At 52.9% G+C, this 19,100-nt stretch overlaps 1 protein-coding gene across 1 annotated transcript; it reads left to right on the top strand.

Moving 5' to 3' along the window:
* Positions 1 to 14,165: 14,165 nt before the first annotated feature.
* On the top strand, positions 14,166 to 16,407 carry LOC124674134 (cytosolic invertase 1-like). Its single transcript, XM_047210172.1, has 4 exons — positions 14,166 to 14,591; positions 14,761 to 15,192; positions 15,298 to 15,871; positions 15,950 to 16,407. The coding sequence occupies exons 1-4, from the start codon at positions 14,181 to 14,183 to the stop codon at positions 16,243 to 16,245; spliced, it is 1,713 nt and encodes a 570-aa protein (XP_047066128.1). The 5' UTR covers positions 14,166 to 14,180; the 3' UTR covers positions 16,246 to 16,407.
* The last annotated feature ends 2,693 nt before the right edge of the window (positions 16,408 to 19,100 follow it).

Raw genomic sequence — 19,100 nt, 5'->3', positions numbered from 1 at the left:
CGGATTACTCGCCTTGCCTCAACCGGATCATCTCGGTATTTCTTTCCCGAGGATATATGATATGTATGGCTGCATCCATGGTATCCGTATTACTAGGACCAGGTCTTGCTCCTCTTCTTCTTCCTCTTGCTTCTCCTTGATAGCCCCCGAGGGTTTCTTCTCCTTCTTTTTTGATTTTGTCGTCTCGATGGATCTCTCTCGTTATCTCCTCCCAAAATACACCTGGTGGGACCGTAAGGCACCGCGACCCGATGTTTGCAAGAACGTCGGCTTCGTCGTTGCTCAATCTGCTAATATGATTTACTTCGCATCCATCGAACAATTTCTCGAGCTCATTGTACACCTCCTTGTATGCCATCATGCTATCATTGACTCGCGTCACATTGGTTCATAACTTGCTGAGCTACCAACCGTGAGTCGCCAAAGATTTTTAGTCGAGTTGCTCCGCAGTGCTTTCGCCATCTTCATCCCGTGTATGAGAGCCTCATATTCTCGCTTCATTGTTAGATGCGTTAGGGAACGTCATCCGAAGGATGTACTTCAACTTGTCGCCTTCAGTGATATGAGTACTACTCCCGCGCCAGCCCCTTCAAGCCTCTTGGACCCATCGAAGTTCATAGTCCAGGTTCTCGATAAATCCGGGGGTCCTCGTATTTTGCAACTCCATCCACTCGCGATGAAGTCCGGTAGTATTTGCGACTTTATTGCTTTTCTTTTTCATACGTGATGTCCCGAGGGGAAAGTTCTATTCCCCAAAGGGAGACACGACCCGTAGCTTCCGGGTTATTCAAGATATTTGACAAAGGAGCTTCATTGACCACTATGATCGGGTGTGCCGAAAAATAGTGGCGCAATTTTCGTGCTCGTCGTGAACACTCCATATGCTAGCTTTTGGTACCGAGGGTACCTTTGTTTTGAGGGGGACAAGACTTCGCCGACGAAGTATACCGGTCGCCGTACTCCATGGATTTTCCCTTCTTCTTCTCTTTCGACAACTAACACCGTGCTAACTACTTGGGGAGTAGCCGCAATATATAGCAGGAGAGGTTCCTTTTCCTTTGGAGCTACCAGGATTGGTGGTGTCGAGATTTTTCGCTTCAGATCCTCGAAAGCTCTATCGGCTTCTTCGTTCCACTGGAATTTATCTCCTTGTTTTATCAGCGCATAAAATGGTAACGCTTTTTCTCCTAACTCCGGCGACGAACCTGCTCGCAGCCGCGACTCGCCCAGCTAGTCGTCGTATTTCTTTCAACTTCGTTGGCTTCCTCATTGTTACTATTGCTTGTATTTTGTCGGGATTTGCTTCAATCCCTCTTGCTGAAACTAGAAACCCCGTAAGTTCTCCCGCTGGGACGCCAAAAGAACACTTCGTTGGGTTCAGCTTGAGGCAGTAATTTGTCGAGGTTGTCAAAAGTTTCTTTGAGATCCTCGATCGTTGTTGCCCCCTTTTTGATGTTATGACGACATCATCAATGTAAACTTGCACGTTTTTCCCGATTTGTGTTGCTAAACACTTCTGCATCATCCTCTGATATGTTGCTCCCGCATTTTTTAAACCGAAGGGCATTGTCTTGTAGCAAAACACGCCGTAAGGTGTAATAAACGCTGTTTTGGCTTCATCATCTTCTTTTAATCTGATCTCGGTTATAACCAGAGTATGCATCCAAAAAGGAAAGACGTTCACAGACTCGCCGTGGAGTCGATAATTTGATCGATCCTTGGGAGGGGAAAGTGATCCTTGGGGCAATGTTTGTTGAGACACGTAAAGTCGACGCACATGCGAAGGACTCGTCGTGTTTTTCTTCGGCACCATCACCGGGTTAGCTACCCATGTGGCTTCGTAGATATCTCTCCGATAAAACCAGCTTCCTCTAGTCGATTTATTTCTGATAGCATGGATTTGCGGTTTGGTTCCGAAAAACGCCGCAAAGGTTGTCTGATTGGTTTCGCTGTTGGATCCAAATTTAGGTGGTGCTCGGCAAGTTCCCCGGGTACTCCCGGCATGTCAGCCTGGACACCATGCGAAGATTTTCCAGCTTCTCACGGAGGAACTCGACGAGCGCGCTTTCCTATGCGATATCCATGTTGTTTGCAATGGATGTCGTCTTTTTTGGATCCGTCGGGTGAATCCGCACCTCCTTAGAATTTTTCTCTCGTGTTGAAAGTTGATTCCTTGTTTGGCCTTCCGACGTCCGGCGCACGTCGTAATCAGTCATGCTCTTCGACGCCAAGTATTCCGCTTGCATCCCGAAGGTTTCGACAATCGATGGAAATCCTTGTCGCACTTATCGCCTAAAGCAAAGCTCCCTTTGACCGTGATTGGTCCCTTGGGTCCGTGCAATCTCCATAACAGATATGTATAGTGTGGTACTCGCCATAAATCTAGCGTATGCTGGTCGTCCCAACAAAGCGTGGTACCGCGATGGGAAATCCACGACTTCAAACTCTAGCTTCTCGATTCTATAATTTTCTCGGGTTCCAAACCGAACGTCGAGGTTTATCTTCCCCAATGGGTAACTTGGTTTCTCCGGTGTGATGCCGTGGAACCTTGTGTCCGTTGGCTTCAGGTTTGCTAAGGATATGTTCATCTTCCTCAATGTATCCGCATACATGAGGTTTAGGCTGCTCCCGCCATCTATGAATACTCGAGAAACGTCAAATCCTCGCGATAACCGCCGGCGAATGAGTGCCGACCGCCCGGTCGAGGAACTTGCCGCGGGTGGTCCGCTATGGTGAAGCCGATGTCTTGTCCTCGACCAATTGAGGTACTCAACTCGTTGGTGGAGGCATTTTCTCTCGCCATGAACACCCGTCGCGAGATTACTTTTTGAGCTCTATTAGATGGCCTTCCCTTCCGAATCATCGACACCGCTCCGTTGGAGTTAGGATCAACATAGGGTGGTGGTGGCTGGTGCCGCCGCTATTCCGAGCCGGTGTTGATTGCCTTCCGTAATCGCGGGAGGTGGCGGTAGATGAACTTCGCTCCTAGGCTCCCGAGGGTTTCTCTCGTGCTGCTCGTGCGTGAGCGTTTTCCGCACATCCGAACATTGCTTGGAAATTTCGACAATCTTTCGTAGATGCCCTGACTGTCTTTTCCCATTGCTGTCGAGGAAAAAGTGCATCTGGCACGGTCCATTCAACATTTCTTCGGGAGACAAAAAAGGTCGTGGAAACCTTGGCCCACTGTTTTGCCTGTTACGGGAGTCGTCCCTATTGTCGCCTTGCTGCTCACTGCTTCTCTGATAATCTTCTCTGTTGCCTCCTCCCGTATTTGATCGAAATCCCGCCGAAATTTGCCCCGGGGCGTCGTAGTTCGAATACCGCCGAGGAAATCGTCGCCTCGTTCGATAATTTCGACCACGGTCCTCCTCCGGCGACCCGTGTCGTTTATTGTGGACAGCGTCTTCTCCGTCCGCCCATTTATTTGCTATCTCCATCAACGCGGATACCGTTTTTGGATTGGTCCTTCCCAAGTCCTCGACAAAATCTCCGCGCCCGATTCCTCGCGACAAACGCATCTATTGCTCTCTCGTCGATATATTTTCCGCCGAGTTTTTTATGATGTTCCACCTTTGGATGTACTTTCTCATAGACTCATCCGGCTTTTGTCGACACGCCCTTAACTCTTCCAACGATGCAGGCTTCTTGCATGTGGATCCGAAGTTCTTGACGAAAACGTCCTCGAAACTTTCCCGACTGTCGATGGATCCTCGGCGGAAGTTTTTTGATCCAAGATCGTGCGGCTCCACTTAAGTGCACCTGAATACTTTGCATCGCCGTTGCTCTAGTTCCTCCAGTTAGCTTCACCGTCTCGAGGTAATCTATCAACCAGTCCTCCGGTCTTGCAAGCCGTCGAACTTTTTGAAGTGATCGGGTAACTTGAATCCCGAGGGGACTCGAGTTTTTCGGACTCTTCTCGTGAAGCACGGTAGACCGCACATATCCTCGTCATTAAGCTCCGGGACTGCCGATGATCTCTTCTGCTTTGCCTTGCTCTGTCGACCCTTGCTTGCACTCCTGTGTCTCTTGCTCCACTTGGTCCTTCCGCGCCGCCGCCGTTACTACCGCAGGTCGTGGACTATTTTGCCTTGCCGCTCCTTCGGGAGGCGTTGCTACGAACGCCGTCCCCATAGCTCCAACCCCTGCTAACGCCATGTTGTATAATGTTTCCCTTGGATCTCCCGGGGGTGGTCCGGATGCAAGGATGTAAGCTTGTGTCGCCATATACCCAGCTTCGGTGTCTTAGGGATAATATTTCCTCTTGTATCTATCGTCATAAAAGACATGTCGAGGTTTTGAATCAAGTGCTCTCTTTCTCGCTTCGGTATGTGTTGTAACCTTGATCTTCCTCTCGTTCCGAGCCTCTCCGTGGCTATCACCCGAAACTCTAGATTGTCCGCTTAGATCCGCCCTTCTCCCGCTCGGATGCGTAGCTGCCTCCTTTCTCCCTGTTCAACTCAGCCGTCTCGTTTTTCTATTTCTCGGGCAGTTCGTGCGAGCATATATTGATAAGCTTGTAGTTCTTGAGCCGTAGCTGTCGTCGTCATTGGTTCCGAACCATCTATGGCTTTTGCCGCTCTATCCCGAGCTGCCTCGTGGAAGTTGAACTCGACGCGTGGTGTGGGCCCGTCGTATTTAGTGCCCATACCTCTCCTTAGATCCGAGGGATCGACAAAAGGATTTCCCAATTGGTCGAAAGCCTCCGATGTTTCCTCTTGATCTTCGATAGCATAAATCTGATGATATTTTGTACTCAGATCTATGTTGGGTTCGGTGACATCATTGTTGAGATTGATGAAGACCTTGCCCACCGTGAGAGATTTGTCGACGAAGTCGTAACTGTCGACATTGCTTGAACCATCGCTTATATATGAGTCCGCAGATGACCCAATCGATGTGTTGCTGGAGATCTTGGCGAGTTTCTCTCTTGCTCTGGTGCTGACGTAGCGTGTTGCCGAAGTTTCTTTTTCTGACTCAGTTGATGATGCATAGCTCGAAAATTCGAATCGACCGCCGACGATCCCGACGAAATCGGAATTTCGACACGATACGATCCTTCCTTCTCGACACGAAAGTGGAACCTTCCGAACGTCATCTCCAAGGGCTCCGCCGTATACGCATATGCATCCAAACGGGAGGGTGGGTGAGGAACAAAATCAACAGGACCCGTGAGCGATCCGTTTACCTCGATCCATAATGTTGCTTCCAGCTTGACGATGTCGAAGATCTTGAACGTGCCATCGAGATCAGATCCTTACGCCTCTAATCCCCACAGACGGCGCCAATTGACAAGGGATTAACTTGTCAATGCCTATGGATTATAGGCTAGGGTTTAGTTAGAAGTAGAGGGCAAGTAGATCTCGAAGGTTTCAGCCGAAAAGTACTCGACGAATATGAAAACTAGGGTTTGCATACAATGATTCGATGATCTTCTCGTCCCTCGACCCCCCCTTTATATAGGTGGAGCCGAGGGATTCGTGCTATACAAGGATTACATAGTCCGGGACGGTTTCTAACTCATCCCGCCAGATTACAAATAACACTTCCTATTACAACTCTATCTTTTCCTTAAGTACATCTTGGGCTCTCGAGTCTTCTTATTCTTCGGGTAGTGGGCCTTCAATAAACCCCGGGTACTATATTAGGCAGGCCCATTTGGGATGCCTATGTCACCAGCTGCTCCCATCTGGCGTGCCGCTGCCCCCTTCTGAGCTGCTGCCCAGAGCGCCGCCCATCCCTGAGCCTGACATGATGCCCCACCGCTCCGACTTCGACTCCTTCTGGCAGGAGCTCCTGCGCTGTGATCCGCTGCTCCTCGATGGCGCACTCGCGCTCACGCCTGTCGCGCCTGCCCCGACCTGGTCACCGCTGCCTCTTGACGGCGAGGCCGTGCTCTGGCCGGTGCACGACGACTCCCTCGGCTCGTGGGCTGGCCTCTCCGCGGCGGAGCTGGGCCTGGAGTCCCACGCTGTACCCCTTGGTGCGCTGGCGACGGAGCCCCTTGGTGCTCAGGCGACGGAGCTCCTTGGAGAGAAGCTACCTGCCCCACCCGCTCGGTCCGTCGGCTCGCCGTCGGCTGGCTCACCGACTGGCCCACTTGCGCCCTGGCCTTCCCTGGGCTATCTGTCCCCGGCGGCCTATGGTGCGCAGGTGCCTCCTTCCGTGCAGCCTCCGGCGGCTCCGCAGTCTCCGGCGCTGGAGGTTGACGCCCTCGCCGCCAGCTTTGGGTCGCTCGAGGTGGACGGTAACACCGCCTTCCTGTCCAAGGTCTTCGGCATGCTTCCCCCATCCATCATGGGTGCCCCGCCGGCTTTCGCTCCCTTTGCGGCAGAGGAGATGCTCATGGTGCCGACGCCGGCTCTCGTGGTGCCTGCGGCCCCTGCGCCCCCTGCACCCCCTGCCCCCGCGGCCACCTCGCCGGTGGCACGTCGCAGCAGCGCCAGGATCGCCAAGACGGCTCGTGGACTCACCCAGGCGCAGCGGGCCCAAGCCAGGCTCGCGCAGCAGCTCGACTTCATCGACGCGCCAAGCAAGTTCACCGCCAAGACGAGGGACAAGTACGTCGACCGCTTCAAGGCCCCCTTAGGCGCGCTCACCACCAAGCTCGCCCGTGCCACGGGTGTGAGCTCGTCCGCGCGCATCCTGCTCCCAGATGACGAGCTTGCCTCTCTGGCTGGCGAGGCGCCTGGCGCTGCGGCCTGAGCCTGCTTTGCTCCTGCAGGGTTCCTCTAGTTTACCATGTTAGAACACCTCCCAGCTCTGTTACTGTCAGTGTGTGCGTCTGCGTCTGTGTTAGTCTGCCTGTTCGCGCCGCCGTGTGGCCGCGCTTGTTTGCCTGCTTGTGGCTCCTCCACCGAGCGGCCTCTGTGGTGTGTTAGTCTCTGGTGCTTAGGCCGAGCGCCTGTGCTCTGTTCCGGCCACGTTGTAATCGTTCTCCAAAGTACGTTGGCTCGCCGTTTGAGCCAACGAGTTGTGCTGTTCTGTTACACCACCGTGCCTGCCGAGTTTCCCTGATGGATCGCTCCTTTTCCATACTAAACTGGAACCCCCGCGGCCTCAATGCGAGGGCTCGTCGTTTGGCGGTTCAGTCACTTGTTGATCAGGTCCGCTGCTCAGTCCTTTGCCTGCAGGAGACCAAGCTGGCCAGTTTCTCTCCGGAGGCGCTGCGCGAGACGCTTGGTCCCAGGCTCGATGGTTCAGCCTTTCTGCCAGCGGCTGGCACTCGAGGTGGTGTTTTGCTGGCTTGGAGCACTTCTATGTTTTTTGTTGACTGCATAGAGATCTCTGATTTCGCGGTGACGGCGCGCCTCTCGCCCTGCTCGGGCGGGGCTCCTTGGTTCATTACAACGGTTTACGGGCCGGCTGATGCTGCGCGCAAGCCGGTGTTCCTCCAAGAACTCATCGCTCTCTGTAACCGTGTGCCAGGCCCTTGGCTTATCCTAGGGGATTTCAACCTCATCTACGAGGCTCGGGACAAGAGCAACGACAACCTTGATCACCAGATGATGGCACGCTTTCGTGCGGCTCTCAATGCCAGCGAGCTGAAGGAGATCAAGTTGGCAGGCCGCCGCTTCACTTGGTCAAATGAGCAGAGCGTCCCCACCTTCTGCCGCCTCGACCGTGCCTTCTGTGATGCGGACTGGGACTGCGCTTTCTCCAACGCACGTCTGCAGCCCCACGCGTCCGCGATGTCTGACCACTGCCCGCTCATCCTCACTTGCGACTCCCCGATTCCGCGGCCGCCACGCTTTCGCTTCGAGGCCTACTGGGTTCACCTTGACGGGTTCCAGGAGGTTGTCTCCCAATCTTGGCAAGCCCCCTGTGCTGCGACTGATGCGGTGGGTCGTCTTGAGGAGAAGCTTACTCGGGTGGCTAAAGCCCTCCGTCTCTGGCACAAGCACTTCATCGGTGACACCAAGCTCCAGCTTCTTATGGCGCAGGACACGGTGATGCTCCTGGATGCTGCACAAGAGTCTAGGCAGCTACAACCTGATGAGCTTGAGCTACGGAAGGCGCTCAAGTCGCGCATCCTTGGCCTCGTGGTCATTGAGCGGATTCGGCTGCGGCAGCGGGCTAGAGTGAATTGGCTAAAGGTCGGCGACGCCAACTCGCGGTTCTTCCACCTCAAAGCCAACGCCAGGCGCCGGAAGAACTTCATACCCTCGCTCTCCGGCAGCCATGGGGTGGCAACGGAGCATGCCCACAAGGCAGAGGTCATCAAGGACTTTTTTGGAGCTCTCCTAGGGACGCCAGCTGCCTCGGAGTCCGTCTTTGATTGGGATGCGCTTGGGCTGCCCTCGGTTGACCTATCTGAGCTCGACGCCCCCTTCTCAGCTGATGAGATCCTTGCTGCCATCGCCGACTTGCCTGCTGATCGGGCACCTGGGCCAGACGGTTTTAGTGGCGCCTTCTTCAAGGCTATGGCGCCCATCATCATCCAGGATCTTGTCCTTGCCTTCCGGCAAATCTTTCTGCTGAACCGGACAAGTCTTCACAGACTCAACGAGGCGCACATTGTGCTGATTCCCAAATGCGATGGTGCTGCTACCCTTGGCGACTTTCGGCCTATTAGCCTCCTGCATAGCTTCGCCAAGCTGTTCATGAAGGTCCTAGCCACGAGGCTTGCCCGACGCATCGACACTCTCATCTCGCCGGTGCAGAGTGCTTTCATCCGCGGGCGCTCCATTCAGGACAACTTTCTGCTTGTCCAAGGGCTTGTGCGTCGATTTCATCGGACTAAGTGTCCGGCCCTGATGGTCAAGCTCGACATCGCCAAGGCTTTTGACAGTGTCTCCTGGACTTACCTGCTGGACATGCTGCGGGCTAGGGGCTTCAGTCAGCGCTGGTGCGATTGGATCGCCCTGCTACTCTCCACCGCCTCCTCCCGTGTCATCCTCAATGGAAATGTGGGTGATCGCATCCGCCACCGCCGCGGTCTGCGACAGGGCGACCCGCTGTCCCCCTTCCTCTTCATCCTAGCAATGGAGCCACTGCACCGTATCCTCTCTCTTGCGGCGGATGAGGGAGTCCTGTCTAGGCTGCGGGGTCGTGCCAACGACCTCAGGACCTCCATCTATGCGGACGACGCTGTCTTCTTCATCAACCCGGTTAAGGTGGAGCTCCAGGCGGTCCGTGACATCCTTGCGCGATTTGGTGAGGTCACCGGCCTGCATGTCAACTTCGCCAAGACTGCAGTGATTCCCATTCGCTGCGAAGGTCTCGATGTTGCCGACATTGTCGCGCCGCTTGGGGCTAGGATTGCCGCCCTCCCCTGCAAGTTCCTGGGGTTACCCCTCAGCCTCCGCAAGCTCCGCAAGGTTGACTTTCAACCGCTGCTTGACCGCATTGCTAGCCGCCTAGCCTGTTGGAAAGCCAAGTTGCTCTCGGCGGCTGGACGTCTAGTGCTCCTCAACGCCGTCCTCTCCGCGCTCTCCACCTACTGGATCTCTATCCATTCGCTCCCGGTTTGGGTGCGCAAGGAGATCGACCGCCTTCGCCGGGCTTGGCTGTGGAGGGGTGACGACACTTTCCACGGTGGTCACTGCAAGGTGGCTTGGAGCCGTATTTGTCGGCCTCGCGATCTTTGCGGCCTCGGAGTTCTCGACCTCGACCGCTTTGGATCCGCCCTTCGCCTCAAGTGGCTTTGGCGCGAGCGGGTGGCTCCGGACACACCCTGGGTTGGCTTACCGGTGCCATGCTCACCGGCAGAGAGAGAGAGCTCTTCGCCGCGGCCACGACTGTCACTCTCGGTGACGGCCTAGTGGCTCGTTTCTGGTTTGACAGCTGGATGGATGGTCAGGCCCCCTTCGCCCTCATGCCTCAGTTGTTCGCAGCTTCGCGCCGCAAGCAACGCACCGTGCATGAGGCCCTCTTGGACCGTAGATGGGTGCAGGATCTTCGTGGCAGGGTCTCCGCGGATCTGCTGCCGGACTTCGTCCGTCTGTGGCTTGCGGCCGAGCGTGTCCACCTCACCCCCGGTGTACCTGACGCCTTCACTTGGCTGCTGACGGGGTCTGGTTCATACTCCGCGGCCTCGGCTTACAGGCTTCAGTTCCTTGGCTCCACGGACTCCCCACTTGTCACCTCCATCTGGGAGGCCTGGGCGCCGGCAAAGCACAGGCTGCTTGCCTGGCTGATCGTGCAAAACCGCGTCCTCACGGCGGACCGGCTCATGGCGAGGCGTTGGCCCAACTCGTACTTCTGCCCCTTGTGTTGGAGAAACCTGGAGACGGCCGAGCACCTCCTCATTGAGTGCCCATGGTCGCGCAGCCTATGGAGTGAAGTGGCTTCACGTTTCGGCCTTTCCTCCCTCCGGCCTGAGAGATGGCGATCGCTGGGATCCCTGCCGGTGTGGCTCGCCTCCCTCGCGGCGGCCGTGCCAGCGGACGTGAAGACTTGCAAGTCCATCGCGCTCATGGTCATTTGGGCTATTTGGCGGGAGCGTAACGACCGTATCTTCCGTGCTAGTGAGCGTACACCGGTGGTAGTCCTTCGCGACATTATAGACGAAAGCTCCTGTTGGGCGATGGCTGGCTGTCGGCACCTTAGAGCGCGAGAGTAGTCGCCTTCGCCTTGCTGCCTCGGCAGCTTTTCTTTGTACTCTTGCTTTTTTTTGGTTTTCGAGTTCCTTGTAACTCTTTCCTCTATCAATGAAATCGCAGCTCTCCTACGCTTCCTCAAAAAAAAAAAAAAAAAAAAAAAGAATGGAAGGAGTCGTTAATCAAGATGATCCTATTTAGCCTCGTGGGGTAAAAAAAAAACGGGTGGCTTCAGCCGCTACGTGCATCATTGTTTTCTTTTTGGGGGAAACCATCATTGTTTTCTATCAGCTGCGTCAAGGCGTGAACAGCAACGAGGTTCCCAGCCGAAGTGACAAAGAGTTAACGATTGGACCCCTCCGCGAGTCTCATCCTCAAGAGCGCGGCAAGCGTCGCTTTTCCTTCCATAAATAGCCCAAAACATCTTCACAGGCAGTGGCCACCGTTTGCGAGTGATTAACCAAAAGTTCCGGCACGCCATCTGCGTCACATTGCTCCTTCGTATCCAGTGTGTTACAATCGGAACAGCCGGACATGAACGACTTTCTCCTAGTCTCTGATTCCACATGCTTTAAGAGATGTAAATTTGGCCAATCATACTTTGTTCTATACACTGCTAGCTTGGTCATATTCTAACAAGTTAGGAAAAACTTAAAATGTATGCTTTAGCACAAAAATTACCCTGAGCGCTATGTTGGAAAAACAGTACCAGGCATGAAGCTCTTATCACATACTCACGTTATATATTGATCTAATTCTTCCTCGGTTAAATAAAGATTTTGGAACGTAAGACCGTTATCGTTATGCGCATAAAAACACTAGCAGCTCCAAGTGCTATATATGGTATGCAAGTCTTTTTGACTCAGCTGCATATCTGCAATTCTCTGAATCTGTACCTCCATCTATGTCGTCCTACATTTAATTGGAATGCACGACTGATAACAAGATCATTCTGCGCGCCTCTTCTTCCAAATGATTTGTGTTTCTTTTTCAACAATGATTCAGGGGTGGCATGGTCCTTCTTTTCTTCTGTGCGCCTCGTTCACTCTGAACCCACACGACCGTGACTCGTGGACAATTATTTAGTTCGATTATGAACGAGAGCTAAGAGAGCAATAATGTGATGTGGTGCCGCAGCCTGATCATGTATTTTGATATCAATTCATATCTAACAGCGTAGCAAAAGAACTTCATATCTAACAACTTTCTGAGTGCAACTGTTCTAGTACTATCCTGAAGCTGAAATTTTGTTCTTGGCGGGCTAAATAGTAGAGAGATAAACAACTGCAAGATGCTTAAGCGGGGATCCGGTGTTCTTCAAGGTGAAGGAACTAGATCTGTTCTACCAGTAGTAGAACCGCAGCCGTTGTTGAATGCCATGGCAACCAGGCTAGTACCTATGGCGTGCCATGATAAATGCTTTCAACCTGCAAAACAATACTCCCTCAGTCCCGTTCATATGGAGTATCTCTAGGTTGCAAAACAATACTCCCTCCGTCCCGGTCCATGATATATTTTTTATGTTACACAATTGATATAATGTTGGCCAAATTAACAACTTATAAATATGTGCAAGCACTATGAACTGAAGCAGAGGTACCTATTATTGTTTTGCAGGTGAGAAGCTGCCCGGGACAGAGACCCTAAACCCTAACATGGATTGATTTTTCCAATGGCGTGAAAATTAAGGTAGAGGAGTCACACGAATTGATCTCCATAATCCATGCAAGTCTTGTTGAGTGTAAGAAAGAAAATGCAAGAGTTGTTCCCTTACCGTGAAAATGTAAATACCTTGAGATATTGTCGGTTTGTTCTTCGATAATGTACAATTACAAGGAACGAACAATGGTTGATAAGATAGTCTTTCCAAACTCATTGGGCACCATCCGTACCACTTTTCACGCCTATGATTTTCTTTGCTACGTTGGATACCCTAGAGACCAGGCTGCCTAGGGTCGGCTTTATTTTTTTTTCCTTTTTCTGACCACTTTTCATGGTCTCATGTAAATAACTGTTTCGACCTAATCGAATGGTAGTGTGATTGTCTGCACCCTAAAATAAGATAGTCTTTCTCGCATGCATTTCACGTCATCTAGAGAAATCTAGATAAATAAATACAATAGTTTGCTCAATAAACCAGAGGGAGCAGTGTAATATCTTGCCATTAATGACGTTATACATATAACAATATGTTGTTTTCTAATTTTTCAAGATAATGATGATCACAAGATGGCATGCCAAACAATACACTCTTAGATAACTGTCTTATCTTTAATTTGAATAGATCATCTTGTAGCTAAGATAATGCAAATTACGTTTCTCTCTCTCTCTCTCTTTTATACACCATCAATCATCTGATATATGTTTTTTTTTCGATAAAGTCATCTGATATATGTGGCATCACTAGTATAGCACAAATGCTATACCAGTGCGCAAACTGTAGATTCTCCTACAAATGGTGCTCGTATCTATAAGATCACATGCACCTACATTTAATTTAGTCTACAATAATTCAAATACGAGTTTTTGTCATAAATTTCTAAACCAATAATAGTTACACAAGTCTAGTCACATTCATAACAAAAATGCATCCCAAGACGAATCTAATAGTATATATATTTTTTTGTTGGAAAACTACGGCGGGCCACAAGTCCGACCGGAACCATTACGATAAAATAAACTTAGAAAACTATTTGTAGAACCAAAGGGCGCACGTAAAACCAAAATCAACATCGAACAAAAAGCCAGTCATGAAGTGGGAAGAAAGAAAAACTATACATCTGAGGCTAATTGGGCAAAGATGAATTAGATGATAAGCCAATCTTGCATAACTGGTTTGTGAGACTAATTAGAATATATATACGCTATCTAGGATCGATCATTGATGAACATCAGAAAATTCATGTAACGAAATTGTGCGCATGTTGCAACGGGGCGGAGCAATAGACAACACTGAAATAACCGAACAAGGTAAGATCAATAGAATAATACAAAAGTAACTCGAAATTTCAAATATTAGGATCTGTGTCAAAATGAAGGGAGTACTACTCATTTTCTTTTCAAATACAAGGCACGCCCGGAAAATTCGGTCCAACGGTCATGCTAAAAGAGGGTGAAATTTGGTTCAGAAACTCAAAACCCTCCAAACTGAAAATCGTTGAGAGAAGGAGTCAGCACTTGGTCATCGCTCATCACTCGTAGGCCCTGACAACCGAGCACTTCCCCAATTCCCCAGGCACGCACCCGGCGAACCACAGTCTCGCATGGTCATCATGCCAAGTCAGCACACGCCCCCACAAAATCCGAACGTCTATACCCACCAGGTCCATGCCACGTGGGCCACCGCGCTTCCCGTCCCCACACGTCATTCCCAGGAATCCTATATGTAAACCACTCCGGAGCTCGAGCCGAAGAGCAGCAGCAGAGTAGCACCGCCCAGGAACCCAGCTCCGGCGAGAGAGCTCCTATATCAGTCACCTACATCATTCCAGCGTCCCTTTTGGTCGCCTCCCACCTGTACTCGCCGCCGTATTGGCTTCTCGTTCGCTGCGCGCGCGGCCGCTTCTCTTCTCTATCATCGCCGGGCAGATATTCTCGACGCGCGCGCGTGCAGCAGCCACGGCGACGGCGGCGGTGTGCGAGATGGAGGCGCCGGGGGGCGGAGCGGGGCCGATGCCGACCACGCCGTCGCACGCGTCCATAGCGGACTCGGACGACTTCGACCTGTCGCGGCTGCTGAACCACCGCCCGCGGATCAACGTGGAGCGGCAGCGCTCCTTCGACGACCGCTCGCTCGGCGACCTCTACCTCTCCGCCATGGACAGCCGCGGCGGGTACATGGACAGCTACGAGAGCATGTACTCGCCCGGCGGCGGGCTCCGCTCGCTCACCGGCACGCCGGCCTCCTCCACGCGGCTCTCCTTCGAGCCCCAGCTCCTGGTCGCCGAGGCCTGGGAGGCTCTCCGCCGCTCGCTCGTCTGCTTCCGTGGGGAGCCCCTCGGCACCATCGCCGCCGTCGACAGCTCCTCCGACGAAGTCCTCAACTACGACCAGGTAACGACATAGTAGCAACATGCAGTACGCATGTAGTACCTGATGATTCTTTGACCGGTTCTCTCTCACGACAACTGTTTGGCATGTCTCCTGCTGCAAAAGTTGCTTCTTGGATTGTACTAGTAGTAGTATTGCTATTAATATTTTTCTGGATTTTTTGTGTGTGCAGGTGTTCGTGCGGGATTTTGTGCCGAGCGCGCTGGCGTTCCTGATGAACGGGGAGCCGGACATCGTGAAGAACTTCCTGCTCAAGACGCTGCTGCTGCAGGGGTGGGAGAAGCGGATCGACCGGTTCAAGCTCGGGGAGGGCGCCATGCCGGCGAGCTTCAAGGTGCTCAAGGACCCGAAGCGCGGGGTGGACACCCTGGCGGCGGACTTCGGCGAGAGCGCCATCGGGCGCGTGGCGCCGGCCGACTCCGGGTTCTGGTGGATCATCCTGCTCCGCGCCTACACCAAGTCCACCGGCGACCTCACCCTCGCCGAGACGCCCGAGTGCCAGAAGGGCATCCGGCTCATCATGAACCAGTGCCTCGCCGAGGGGTTCGACACCTTCCCCACCCTCCTCTGCGCCGACGGCTGCTGCATGATCGACCGCAGGATGGTAAATCATCTGTTGGTGTCATTGTCGACGCAGCTAGCTGAATTAAATGGGCACGATAATGGCTGACTGCTACCGTCTGATGGATGGGGAAATCGTGCTGTGCAGGGCGTGTACGGGTACCCGATCGAGATCCAAGCCCTCTTCTTCATGTCACTGCGGTGCGCGCTGCTGCTGCTGAAGCCGGCGGCGGAAGGGAACGGCAAGCAGGACGACGACATCATGGAGCGGATCGTGACGCGGCTGCACGCGCTGAGCTACCACATGCGGACCTACTTCTGGCTCGACTTCCAGCAGCTCAACGTCATCTACCGCTTCAAGACGGAGGAGTACTCCCACACCGCCGTCAACAAGTTCAACGTCATCCCGGAGTCCATCCCGGACTGGCTCTTCGACTTCATGCCCTCCCGCGGCGGCTACTTCGTCGGCAACGTCAGCCCCGCCAGGATGGACTTCCGGTGGTTCGCGCTGGGCAACTGCGTCGCCATCCTCGCGTCGCTCGCCACGCCAGAGCAGGCCGGCGCCATCATGGACCTCATCGAGGAGCGATGGGAGGACCTCATCGGCGAGATGCCGCTCAAGATCTGCTACCCGACCATCGAGGGACACGAGTGGCAGAACGTCACCGGATGCGACCCCAAGAACACCAGGTGGAGCTACCACAACGGAGGATCATGGCCAGGTAAGCTAGGCAGTATTCTCGAAGCTCGATAGGTTTCAGTACCGCGCGATTAACTTCTTCACTGTTTAATTTGTGCAGTGCTGATCTGGCTCCTGACGGCGGCGTGCATCAAGACCGGGCGGCTCAAGATCGCGAGGCGGGCGATCGACCTGGCAGAGGCGAGGCTGGGGAAGGACGGCTGGCCGGAGTACTACGACGGCAAGCTCGGGCGGTACGTGGGGAAGCAGGCGAGGAAGCACCAGACGTGGTCCATCGCGGGGTACCTGGTGGCCAAGATGATGCTGGAGGATCCGTCCCACCTGGGCATGATCTCACTCGAGGAGGACAAGGCCATGAATCCCGTGCTCAAGAGGTCTGCCTCCTGGACTGTGTAAAATGATGATCGATGACTGTCGATCGGTGGCCCTTGATGTGATGCTGGTCGGAAATGTAACCAGGGGAAGGAAAAAAGAGCATGTTAATTTTTGGGTTTAGCAATCCTGTATGTACTCCCTAATCGAAGAAAAACATGTTTTGGCTGTCTCCCACTTTTGGAACTCTGTTGTACAATGTGTGTATGCCAATGTCGGAGAAATAAACGGGCGTCGAAAAAATGACATTTCGGTTTTGGGTTATCCATCCTATGTTCTACATTAATATTTGGCGGATCCATGTGTTATCCATCCTATGTTCTAATCTAACTTTGTTGTACTATTAGTGGAATGTACGTTCCAACTTCTTCCTCCGAGGATAAGTCGATGTAGGAGAAAAAGTTTGTCAAAATCTATCAACATTGAATAAAGATTCTGACTTGGGAACACAACAGTGAGAAGGGTTCATGATTCAGATGAACAAGTCTAAATATATTTGTTTCAAATTTTCATTTCTATAAAATGGCAAAAGTTGTAGTCCTCCTAAGCTCCAGTGTGTGGCCCGTGAAGAAGGAGAAGTTGACAAGTGTTGCAATGACATGGCGGTAACGGAGTTCAATCAAGTTAGATCATCTCTACCGGCGTGCCCCATAGCGGCCCCAATAGCGATTTGGGGTTCATCGTTGTTTTTGGGCCACACCGACGTGACCCAAAAGTAGCCGGTCAGTTTTGGAGCCCAATAGAATCGCGGGCAACCCGGTGCCGGCCTCTACGCATGTGGTACTGAACGAGCACGCCGACACTCCCACCCACGTAGGATTTGGCACCGTGGGACCCTCTTGGCAGCAAAACCCGACCGTTCTCCACCCGCTCTGCCCCCTCCCGATCCACCTCCCACCTCTCCGAATCGCCATCGCCGCCGTCGCGCCCCGTGCCTGGCCTTTGCCCCCACCCAAAAACCACCACCGTAGCCAATGCCGACACCTCCGTCATCTCACACTGTCGCGTTGCCAAACCTACCGTCTTCCCCGGCACCCACCGTCCACAAGGTGTTTGTCGGATTTCCGCGATGGACATCGATGACAAGATGATGGTGGAGTTCTTGATGCACGAGCAAGCCAATGCCACCACCGAGCGGCAACGACAGCTGCTGATTTTGGTGAACCTTCTCCGCCTTTGCCAACACCTCATCACCGTCAACGCACCTCGGCGTGGCGGTTTGAGAGCTAGGAAGGCACCCAACAAGGACAGGCATCGGCAAGCTGGCGCACTGTAGCTTCACTCCCAACTACTGCGTCGATAACGCAACAGATACACCAAAGGATTTCGGCGCAAATTTTGGATGAACAAGGACTTGTTTATGAAGATTGTGTTGGGCATGAGGGAGTATGACACATACTTCATATGCAAAAAAAGACTGTGCCAGCTTATGGGGGTTCTCATCAATTTAGAAGTTCTCTGCTGCTATCCGCTCTCTTGCATACGGAGCTCCCGCAGATGTAGCCAATAACTATCGGTGCATGGCTAAGTCAACATGCTTCGAGACTGTCACCAGGTTTTGCAAGGCAGTGGTTGCAGTACTTGGGCCAGACTATCTAAGGGCACCAAATGAAGAAGATACAACTTTGATCCTAGCACAAAATGCACCAAGATGTTTTCCTGGGATGCTCGGGAGTATCGACTGCATGCACTGGGGTTAGAAGAATTACCCATTTCCTTGGCAAGGGTTGTACAAGGGACACACTGGAGAGTGCAGTGTCAATGTGTCATACTTGAGGCCGTGGCTGATTATAACCTTTGTATTTGGCACACTTTCTTCGGCATGCCAGGAACTAATAACGACATTAATGTGCTATAACGCTCTCCGTTGTTCTCAAGGCTAGCCGAGGGACATGTTTCGCTGGTCAACTTCGAGGTCAACGGCCACACATACAAGACGGGGTACCATCTACCCGGCGGTATCTATCTAGAGTATGCTACATTTGCGAAGACAATGTCACATCCTGTTTCGAGGAAGGAAGCTTATTTTGCGATAATTTCACATCATGCAGGTGGTTATACTCAACTACAAAATGATATATTTGAGCATTTGTGAGTGTAGAGAGTGGATTGCAAATTATTTAATTCTTGTGTATGCATTTGTACACGCACGAACGGGTACACGAGCTATCTAAGCCAGTCATTGCCTGGTGATTCGGAAAGGTAGTAAACTTGGATTGAATTTTCGCACTTCACCGAATCTTTTTGGTACTGTAGTTGATAGGACGTGTATGGTACCCCTGCCATGTCTCGCCTGTAGCAGGTAGACACTCTCGCTTGTCTCTCTCTCCGCTCCCTACCTTCCTCCAATATGTATGCTCTGCTTTGCTCTGAAGCGCCCTGCTCCCGAGCGAACGCCGACGACCACTCTGTTCCCGGCGACTCCGGCACCGACGTCTTCCCCACTCCTTTGTCCCTTCCCAACCTTCCCCCATCCTCATGGCATCTCGCCCACAAGAAATTGTGCAGAACGGATCCGGATCGGGAGCCCGGCCTCCGTTACGTGGGTGTTCTGTCGGAGGGACGAACGCTCGATTGTCTCCGGGCTGGGGCTCTCATCCTCGTCCCGCTGTGGCACATCGGAGATCAAGACGGGTTCGGTGCGCCGATGGTCTGGTGGCGCAGAAGGTGAGAGCTAGGGCCGCGCCGACGCCGACGCCGACGATGGCGTGCGCGGCAACGACGGCCGCGACAGACGGCCAACACAGTGAGCAGGCCGAAGTCGCAACCGGAGGCGCGCGCGGAAGTACACGGTCTGCCGCACCGTGCACGACTCCTTGTCGACGCAGGCCGCCTCGAACGCCGCCAGCGTCGCCTTGGACTCGCGCCCGCCCTCGTAC

Source organism: Lolium rigidum, chromosome 7 (assembly GCF_022539505.1).
Source record: "Lolium rigidum isolate FL_2022 chromosome 7, APGP_CSIRO_Lrig_0.1, whole genome shotgun sequence".
NCBI classification, from domain to species: Eukaryota; Viridiplantae; Streptophyta; class Magnoliopsida; order Poales; family Poaceae; genus Lolium; species Lolium rigidum.
The sequence above is the reverse complement of the archived record's forward strand: the minus strand, read 5'-3'. Positions and strand labels throughout refer to the sequence as shown.

Coding starts and splice junctions, on each gene's coding strand:
- LOC124674134 (XM_047210172.1), top strand. CDS start 14,181: ATGGAGGCGCCGGGGGGCGGAGCGGGGCCGATGCCGACCACGCCGTCG. Junction 14,592..14,760: donor AAGTCCTCAACTACGACCAG/GTAACGACATAG, acceptor TTGTGTGTGCAG/GTGTTCGTGCGGGATTTTGT. Junction 15,872..15,949: donor CAACGGAGGATCATGGCCAG/GTAAGCTAGGCA, acceptor TAATTTGTGCAG/TGCTGATCTGGCTCCTGACG.